The 10,316-nt window shown below is 46.3% G+C and overlaps 1 protein-coding gene across 2 annotated transcripts in view; it reads right to left on the reverse strand.

The window, feature by feature from the left end:
• SLC9A8 (solute carrier family 9 member A8) overlaps positions 1 to 5,806 on the reverse strand; it is a 31,022-nt gene extending 25,216 nt beyond the window's left edge. Inside the window, exons 1-3 of one of the 2 annotated variants that reach the window (XM_076351607.1) lie at positions 5,722 to 5,806; positions 4,795 to 4,973; positions 45 to 125 (exon numbers count right to left, since the gene is read on the reverse strand). In XM_076351607.1, the coding sequence (XP_076207722.1) occupies positions 45 to 125; positions 4,795 to 4,973; positions 5,722 to 5,729 (268 nt within the window). In that variant the 5' untranslated portion in view covers positions 5,730 to 5,806. Of the gene's footprint in view, positions 1 to 44; positions 126 to 622; positions 4,974 to 5,721 lie in introns of those variants that run through there. The other variant, XM_076351608.1, reaches the window with a different exon arrangement.
• Positions 5,807 to 10,316: the final 4,510 nt, after the last annotated feature.

Genomic DNA, 10,316 nt, shown 5'->3' on the forward strand with positions numbered 1-10,316 from the left:
CTGAATTAACACAAATTCAATATAAAAATTTCATGGTTACTCACCTAAAGAAACAACAGCCACACTCTCTGGTAAAAAATGAAGTCGGTATTTTATCAGTAAATGCACCAATATGATGCAGATAGCTGTGAAGGAAAAAAAATAAATTGTAGATTTAGAAGTGTTAGAAGAGAATAAAATACACTTTTAAGTAGTATTTCTAAAATACATGCAGCAAAACTTCTCCTAATGATTTAGTAGAAATCCACTAATGCAAGTAACCAAATTTTAGTTCAAACCTAATTCTCACTGAAGTACGTCAATGGATCTACAAATGACAGAAAATAACTAACGCACATTTTAGGACTTAAAATTATCTTCTAAAAATACCAGTATTACTACTTTTAGAGCCTGATTCAGCTTACAAGAAAACGTTCTCTGAGCGGTAGCTGTAAAAAAAGTCAGTTATACAGAATACACTGTTTTAATAACGTTTTTGGTAAACATTTCGTATTTTTTAAACAAAACATAGATGTACACATGGCCTCAATTAAGATTTCAGAGCTACATACTTTCACATGTAAGCCCCTCTGAGCAGATGGGCTTTACCCAAATGGATAATCACAGAATCAGAAAAATTTACATTGGAAGGGATCTCTCGGGGTCATCTAGTCCAACTTCCTGCTGAAAGCAGGGCAAACTTCAAAGTCAAAGAAGGTTGCCCAGGGCCTTGTCCAGTCAAGTTTGAAAATCTCTGAAGATGAAGAAGTCACAACCTCTCTCAATCCCAGTTCCAGTGCTTAAGTCTCACGGTGAAGAATTTTCTTCTTCTTTCCAATCCACATTTCCCTTGTTGTAACTCGTGACTGGTGCTTCTTGTTCTTTTGTGCACCTCCGAAGAGTCTGGCTCCACAGCCTCTGTAACTCCCGTTCAGTGGGGCTATGAGGTTGCACAATGGGTAACCATTTAAATATCCTGGTTCTCATAACAAGCATCAGCCAAATTCTTATCCAAATCAGCAAGAAACATTTACTGCTGAGCGTTGCTAAAAGTTAAACCAGTAAGGGCAAAGGACCAGTGTAGAAAAACACGGAACAGATTTGGCTTGAAGTTTAAAAAAAAAATTAGAATCTAAATCTGATGCAACATTCACGTATTGTTTTTAAAAATTCAATTTTGTACTGTAGTAATACATTTCACCTAGTAGGGAGAAAGTCTATGTCTCACAACAAAAACGGAGGTTACAGTAATATGAAAATCCCATCACAGCCTCTATGCCAAGGGTAAAGGCAAATTACAAAGGATCTCTAGCAGATCTGGGTACCATCCGCAGATATGGTTGGAAGACACCGCTTGATTCTTTTAGAACTACTACAGGTGGGAAACTTCTCTATAAGAATCAAATAAGGCTGGATTATTAAATTCCTAACAATTTTTATCTGAATATTCCCCGCATTGAAAGTACCACAATTCTTCTACCATTTTAATTTAGCTCAACAAAGGGTCAAACAAAGAAACAACATCTGACCTGCATGTCTGTAATACATGTATTTCGCTCTACTTGCTAACAAATCCTCCTGCAGTGGCCTGGGATATAAACAGTATTACCGCTCGCGTTTTGTCAGAAAGCAACTGAAGCTTAAGCTAAGTCAACAGCATTTTATATACTGTAATCAAATTGTGGCCTGTTAATCGCAGCAGAGACTATTTTAAACTATGTGTCTGACAAACACAGATAGTCATAACTGCAATGGGAATCTTCATTCTCCTTACTCTGTGCCCTGTAAGTGTCTGTGACTCTCACCGTACTTCAGTGTGGGCAGCACAGTGCCAGGCCACACTACAACAGCACACATTTTGAACTCGGGAGTGAACTAGCTTCTCGGAACTGCTCTTAGTGATTTGGTTTAACAGCTCCTTCTAGTTAACTAAAAACCAAACAGCCACGCGCAGATGGTTCAGAAAAGCGCTTTCAATTTACAGCCTGAAAAGGTGCAAAACGGTCCACAAGTAGTTCTGAGCACTGGCATGGTTTGCTGGATCACACCACCTGTGAACTACTGGGGTCTACAACGTGATCTGTATTTACTATACAGTGTCACAAAAACAAAGTACAAACCTCAAATACAAACACCACTTTTCATCGTCCTACTCTCCAATACGGTGCTAAGGAACGGGTATCACACCGATGCCTGCATTCTCCCATTTGTTATCTCGTACACCCAGTTCGTACACATGGTGAGCATTTCACTGATGAGCACATGAATAGATGCATGGGCTTATGAACTGAGCAAGGACTCATGAAAAACAGTAGTATTTGCTCAATTACTGGCATGTAATTTGTTCAGGGACAAAGCTGTGGGTTCAGAGTGATGAGCAGGGATGGCTCCATTCATGAAGATTGGTGGGGGTCCCTTCCCCACATATTTACCCCACTTCCACTCCACCAATCTTTACAATATCGATCAATCAGTTCTCAAAACACCTGAGTTTACAGCACCATACGTTAATGCAGACTCAAACTGGTGTTTACTTTAAAACGTTGTACTAGAAACTGCAGCAGTTCAGAAGCTGACTAACAAGCAACTCAGACATTTGGCTGCCAACTGCCAAACAGACTATGGGAGCAATAGCTTCATCGTGTATCTCAAGCGAAGTTTTTATTCACCTGTCAATCAGTATTACTGAGTTTTGTATCAATTTCCTGCCTGTTAAACATGAAAAATATGCACCCAGTAAAGACATCTAGGATTACTGTGTTAAAAGCATTCCATGCTGCTCTTTGGGATAGGTCCATAAAGGCATCTGGACGTTATGCATTTCCAGCAGCTCCAATGCAAGCACAAACATGCTTTCTATTTAGCAGATCTAATCACCAGCTCCTTTCTACCAGCTTTCGACTACTTTGCTTTGGCAATAAAACAAAAAGCAACCATAGTCTAAGAAGTAACTCCCACCACCATAAATATTATGGCAGCCTGGTATATTCTTTAGCTGTTGGTCACCCATTCCTTGTGTAAGACTGCTCAGTTTGTATCTGGCAGCCTATCATCTGCTCCAGGCACTTGCACGTATCAGGAGTATAACAATCAGGCAAGAGGCTGGAAAAAGCGGTGTTCTGGACAGGCTAAAAGAACGTTGAGTGTCCCCTTAAGGAAGGGCACAGTAAAAGCATATAATGTAACAGAAGGGATTCATGGATCACACAAACCTGGCAGAACAGAGGTATGACTTTGAAAGTGAAGTGGTGTTTGAACAGATAAATAAGGCACAGAAGTCTGGGGTCAGAGACTAACTCATGCTACTCCAGGCACTTTAAATTTACGGCTTGGCTTTGACACAACACAGCTCAGAACAGATCTGCTTCTGGGTCTATTCCAGTTTAGAACATTTTAAAGGCCATTTTACAGCTCACAACATCCAGATTTAAGAGTACTGTAGACACATTCATTTTCACCCTTCCTACACCCTTAAATCAGAGATTATGAATGGGAATAACTATGAGCAATAAGCTTTTATACTGGTTTTACTTTGTTCGGGGAACTCCCCTGTCCTGAGGGTGATGCTTTTAAGATCCATCAAGCTATTAGACTGGCATAAATAGGCTAGAACACAGCCAAAAAAATTATAGCTCTGTTCTTAAGTCCTAGGAATACAATTTTACTATGAATGGCCCTTTTAAAATCCATGAGACACACATATCCAGAAATTTTATTTTAATCCTGGAAGTCTTCTGATCCACTGCATTTTGCTTTGGTCTTTCGTTTCTGTTCAAATTCTAATATGCCATTGATCTCTGGGAAAATATTAACCCTCTTTGAAGACAGATACTTTAGAAATAAGCAGAACCCTTCTACCCTTCTACTTTTTGCCGCACTAAGAATAGTTATTTATAGGAGACCAATTTTTCTTCTTTTTAAACCCAAATGATTTGTAGAAGTTTCTGCATTGCTGTCAACTCCATACCTATTATTTTCTCCATTTGCTACCGAAAGAATAACCACTTCGAAGACTATGTGACCCATCTGTCACAGAAAAGTCTCTGTGTAGCTTGCTTTGGAGGAACCAAGCACACAAACACACAGATAACAGACAAACCCTTAACCCTCCATGAAAGTTTTGTTTTTGTTACAGTTTTGACTACAGCATTGCTCTAAGCAGATGGTGAGAGATAACTATATTCTGTTAAAGAAAGATAACAGCCCAGACTTACAGAAAAGTTGGGCGTGCATCTGCCATTCAAAATGCCTATATATGTACAACAATGTTAATATAATTATGGCAACCTGCATGTTATTATCACACTCTTGTAGGAGCTTAAGAACAACAGGACAGCCAGAAAAATACATACTGAACTTTAGTACTCGTGCATATAAATCTGACTGCCTTCTATTGGCTTATATAACAAAATATCTGAGGGTTGTCCAGAAGTGCTAGAAGTAGTTAAATTGACATCTATCCAGTACGTTGTTTGCAAAGACAGCTGCAAGCACCACAGAGTATTCTGACAGTGTCTTTTTCATACAGGAACACATGCCATGTACTTGATAAAGAAGGCAAAGACAATTAAACATGTTGTTTGCGCTTTGAGACCATGATGAAAAGGTTTGCAATGGTCCTCAGCTTTCCACAGGTTTGGGAGGTTCAGGCAGTTATATACCCAACTTTCTAAATCCCTGTGCCTGTACAATATTCCACTTCATAGAGAGAAAACCAGAGGAGAAATAAAATGCTATGATTTTGAAAGTTGGCCTATGTCCTCAGATACAGAGTACGATTAACAGAGATTAAAAGACTTTCAGTTCATCATTCACCTAAAACAAGAAGACTAAAAAAAATCGTCATGCCACTAGATTGCTCCTCTTGCTGTGCTTGGACTCCAGTCTGAACTGGAAGGATAGGTTTAGCAGGTGTAGGTACCACCAATTTGGTAGTAGCAGCCAGCGTAGTGTGGAGGGTGACATTGATGACTTCATGGCTGGCATTTGCAGATCTGTCAGGATAAAACAATACATGATTATACTGGATGGGAGCAGCATGACAAAGACTTAGCCTACTAACAACATGCACGCATGAAACAACCACCAGATCATACTGAATTTGTACTCGTGACCAACACATTAAGGTTGCTTTTTAAAAGTGGTCTCTGATCACAGACAAATACTGGAAGTTCAGATTCATGGAGCTGATTATTGCCGAGTTCCTTCATGCACTGCAGACACCAAATATTCCGCACTGCAGCTCGGAATGCAGGTGAAAGCCTGACACAGAGAATGAACTAGCCCACTTGGCCCGTCGAGCGTAACAAACCCGCTGTGTCGGACCAACGGCACCCGCAGGGACTGCGGGACCGCACCTGCCAGCTCCTACAGCCCTCCCTGCCGCGCAGCGCCGCTTCAGAGCCGGCCTCCCCCTCCCGTGGGCAGGATGCTCCCGGAAGCCCTCCAGGGGCCCGCGCTGCAGCCCTCAGCCCAGGGGCAGGCACAACCCGTCGGGCTGTCCGCACCACACGGCGGGCCGCCCCTCAGCCCCAGGCGCCGTGCTGAGCGGAGGGGCCGGCACCGAGAGGCTGGGGACGCTGCCCCCCCCCCCGCAAGCTCCTGTTGAGGGGAAAGGCACCCCCGTCGGGCAGGCGGCAGCGAGGCCCTGCCCCGGAGGCGAGGCTTTCCCGCCAGCAGGGCCCGGGGGAGCGGAGCGGAGCGGGCCGACCCCTCCCGCGGCCCGACCCCCACCACACTCACTCCGCCATCTTGCCGGCCGCCGGCTTAAGCCTCCCACCGCGCTCCTGCGGCCCCGCACGCAGCCACTTCCGGGGCTCCTGGGCGACACTCTAGCGGGCGCGTCCGCGATCTCTATGATCGGACCTGGGAGAGTCGCGGGGGCGAGAGCGCGCATGCGTGCACGGCCGCCTGCCGCCGGCGTCCTTCAAGCGGGCGCGTGATGGGGGGGGGGAGTTTGTCACGTGAGAGCGGGGGCGGCTGCTCGCGCGCCGGGCAGCGCGGTCCTGCCATTGCGTGGTGACGCTGCGTCGTCATGCGCTGGTGCTGTGGTGTGATGTCACCTTTCCCGCGCTGCCCAGCGGGGGTGTCCTGCCCGCGGCTCGTGCTGGGGACCGTCAGTCAGCCGCCATCGCCCAGCGGCTCCTTGTCCCTCAGCCATTGCTGCCTGGCGCCATGTCCCTCAGCCGCCATCGCCCAGTGGCTCCTTGTCCCTCAGCCATTGCTGCCTGGCGCCATGTCCCTCAGCCGCCACCCCCCAGTGGCTCCTTGTCCCTCAGCCGTTGCTGCCTGGCGCCATGTCCCTCAGCCGCCACCCCCCAGTGGCTCCTTGTCCCTCAGCCATTGCTGCCTGGCGCCATGTCCCTCAGCCGCCATCGCCCAGCGGCTCCTTGTCCCTCAGCCATTGCTGCCTGGCGCCATGTCCCTCACCTACCACCCCCCAGCGGCTCCTTGTCCCTCAGCCATTGCTGCCTGGTACCGTGTCCCTCAACCGCCATCGCCCAGCGGCTCCTTGTCCCTCAGCCGTTAGTGCCTGGCGCCATGTCCCTCAGCTGCCATCATCCAGCAGCTCCTTGTCCCTCAGTCGCCATGGCCTTGCACCTTGTCCTTCAGTTGCCATTGTCTGGTGGCTCCTTCTGCTTCAGCCACCATTGCCCAGCAGCTCCTTCTCCCTCAGCCACAGTCACGCAGTAGCTCCTTGTCCCTCAGTTGTTGTTAGCTGGCAGCTCCTTCCCCAGCGCTATTGCCTGGCTCCTTTCCCCTCAGCTGCCATCACCCAGCAGCTCCTTGGCCCTCAACTGCCATCACCCAAGCTCATAAGTAACCCCTTGTGCTTAAATGGAGACTGAGGTCATGGTGGCACAGGGTTATTGTTTCAGAGGGTGTGCTGGAAACCTGGGTATAATGACTGCAAAAGTGTGCTGAAGCATCACTTCAAAATACTCTGTGGTGCTGAAAAGCAGGAAATGGATCCTGACCTTTTAAATAAGACATGTTCAACCTGCAGCTCCCCTAACCCTGTCCTGCTGGCTGAGCAGACCTGGGTAAGTGCACAGCGGATCCATGGCTGACTTTCACTGCTGAATCACAGACTGAGAACCTAGCCTTACAGCAAAAAGAAAGTGTCAAATTAGCATTTATCCAGTTACCATCAAGCTGAATCAGAAAGCCACTGCCTCAAAATCAGTGTCAAAATGCTCTTGAATTAAAATATCGTCGAGTTGTCAGCCTTATCTGGTGTAAGTTTCAAATGCCCTCCTCTGGCACAGGCTGCTGCTGTGACTTGGGTCTCTAAGCTCTCCCACGCATCCGTTCTTACCTGGAAAATGGGGCTAATTAGCACCTCCCAGCTTACACAGCCAGTCATGGACATACATACAGCCAGTCTGTGAAAGTTTGAGATGCTGGCATGACGGGCACTATGGAAACAAATAGTGTAACAGCATCACATGCATTTCTGTTCATTTCTGGTTGGACTTCCTCAGGGAAAAAAAAGGGGGTTGTACAAACAGACATAATTGGTTTGTATACCTCAGGTCGTTTTCAAGGCCCTTTAGAATATCAGCTGTGCACTTTAATCAAAATGAAATTGTAGATTCATGGCACAGGCACACTGACATGTGATCCGTTTACATGAAAGTGAAAGCCATTCAAATAGGTACAAACATGCATGAGTTTTAAAAAACAGTGAGATTTGGGCAGCAGCTGTTTTTCTCTTCGTGTCACAGGCGGGGCAGAGCTGGAGAACGTCTGGTTTCCTGTAGTGAGACTAAACCCACACCTCCTTCATTGCTCTCATCTTCTGATGTGGTTTTGTGGTGACCTACTTAGATAGTCTTACTACAGTTATAACCAAATTTTTTTTTCCACACTGGCTAATTTCCGACAATCTGCAGTTTGCTAATCCCCATCTGCTTTAACTCATTCTGTCCATCCCAGTAGTGTTTGGGACAGTTTAGAGTGCATGACTTCAGCTTAGGCACATGTGAAGTGGCACACTTAAAGCTCACTGGTGCCAGTGAAAAATGAGGATGGCACTTTGCAAGGCGGTGCAAGCTGATTTCCAGAGGTGATGTGCACATCTTACTCCATTTGGAATCTGGGGGGCCTGTGGGCCTCCAACACATCAGAAGCTCAGGCGCTTCTGCTCTTTGATCTCAGTTTTCATGATGCTCTGGAGTGGAGATTATGAACAACACTTCATCCGTAAATAATGAAGCTTGATCTAGAATGTGTTACAATTAAGCTGATGAAACACAGGAAATTTCCTTGTGAACACTGTCTTCCTTTTTTGTGCAAAAATCAAAATTCAAAGTTTGCCAAGCCTTGGCCAATTTCAGTATGTGTGAAGTGCTCCAAATGTGCTCTGTCAAAGCACCAGAGGGGTATGGAGGGTCGCTTCAGTGTGAGCAGAGGCTGGTGCAGGTCTCTCTAGATGGCTGCAAGTAGCTGGTCGCTAAAAGGTGAACTGTCAGTGTTTCCCTTGAGAACACCTCTAAAAAGAAATCGGTCTTCTGCAAATTTGCATCTTTTTAGCTCATAATAACTTCTGGGGTTTTTCTTTTGCTTTTCTGGGAAGCCCAGTGAAAATGCAAGTTAAATTGAAAGGGATTGAGGGAGAACAGGTGGGAATGTGGCAGAGAAGGACGGTGGGGCCACATACGTCTCACCTCAGCGCTATACGACGGCTCGTGCAGGAAGAAGCTCCCCTTCTGTGCAATCCAGTCCTCCTCACCTGGTCGTTATTCTGTCCACCTAGAAATTGGAGAAAAAATCGTTGAAAGGCATCTCTGGAGAGCTCCGGTCCAACCTCCTGCTCAAAGCAGGGCCAACTTCAAAGTTAGAGGAGGTTGCTCAGGGCCTTGTCCAGAGAAATTTTGAATATCTCTAAGGGTGGAGAATCCCCAGCTGCTCTGGGAGACCTGTCCCTGTGCTGCACCACTCTCAGGGTGAAGAACTTTTTCCTTGTTGTGCAGCTGGAAGCCCCCTTGTTGCACTTCATAACTGGTGCCTCTTTTGTTGTGCAGCTCTGACAAGTCTGCTCCTCCTCCCTGTAGCCGCCTTCCTCCCTATCTTACAGCTGTGCCTATGCTGCTCTGAGTTAAAAGGAGTAGCTGCATCTGCCTGCAAGGGCAAAGTTTCTTAAAAGCAAATCAGCAAATGGTGGAAGATGTAGAGCCATTGCAGCAGTGTCCGTCAGGGAAAAGGGCATGGCTAGAGTCCTTGTGTAATCTTCACCTGTTGCAATGGGCTCTTGCAGTTGTCACCAGAGTGATGTTCAATTCTGTACCACGCTGGTGCAGAATAAAGAAAATCTTAAAACTTATCTTTCCTAGTCACTCGAGTTTTGCTTGGTGTGAAGAGTAGGTCATCTGGCCTAAGAATGAAGGCCGGAAATTTTAGCTCTTTTGTTTTCTCTTTGCTTTTTCTTTGCTTTTGTTTTGGGTTTTTTTGGTTTTGGCCTTGGCCTCGTTTTTTCGGTTGTTTTTGTTCCTTAAATCTTTCAACTGGCATGATCAGGAAACTCCACGCTTGTTTTGTTTTACTGGCCTTGTAGCTGTCATGTGCTTTTAATCATGAGAGATTGAGGTAGAAAAGGGATGACTGCAGATGTAACTCTTCAGGATGTGAGCTGACCTTCTCCTTCACTGTGCCTGCTGGCCCTGGCCAAAGGGGGATCACAGATGGGTGTTGGAGGCCATGGGAAGGGTTCAGGAAGGGGTGTGGAAGGAAGGAGGATTGAGCCAGGAAAGTAGAGGCCTGGGAACCTAGAGAAACACAAACCCAGGACTGAACCTCACAAAAGCCAGGATCTGAAGGGGGAAAAAAAAAAAAAGGGAAAAGGTAGAAGGAGGACAAGGATCCCAGGGACCCCTGTAGGAGGGGGGAGCATCAGAGCGGCTGGAGGGATCAAGGGCTGCTGGGTCAAGCGACTGTGTGCGAACAGGAAGCCCCAGGTACCAGGAGGTGCAGTTGGTCAGCTGCTGTGAATTGTCACATAGAATGATTCTATGATTCTATGATTCTATGGTTTCCACTGAAACGAAATGTCGTCACCTCAGAGCTGCGCACTATGGGTGAAGTAACCACAAGTGATATCGAATTATAACATCTAAAACGTTCTGTATGAAGAGATGGTGATTTTCATGTCTCATCTCTGACTCATCAGCAGGAAATACTACTGCTTGCTTGACCAGTTGTTGCCACTGAGAAAGGGGTAAGTCAGACTTACCACTGAGATAACTACTGAACCAAACACCGGTCTAGCATCGCTGTACAGATGGTTTTTCAAGGACTTGGTTGCAGCAGAAAGTAATCATTTAGGCAGGAGGCCTTTC

Source organism: Aptenodytes patagonicus, chromosome 14 (assembly GCF_965638725.1).
Source record: "Aptenodytes patagonicus chromosome 14, bAptPat1.pri.cur, whole genome shotgun sequence".
In the NCBI taxonomy this organism is placed as follows: domain Eukaryota; kingdom Metazoa; phylum Chordata; class Aves; order Sphenisciformes; family Spheniscidae; genus Aptenodytes; species Aptenodytes patagonicus.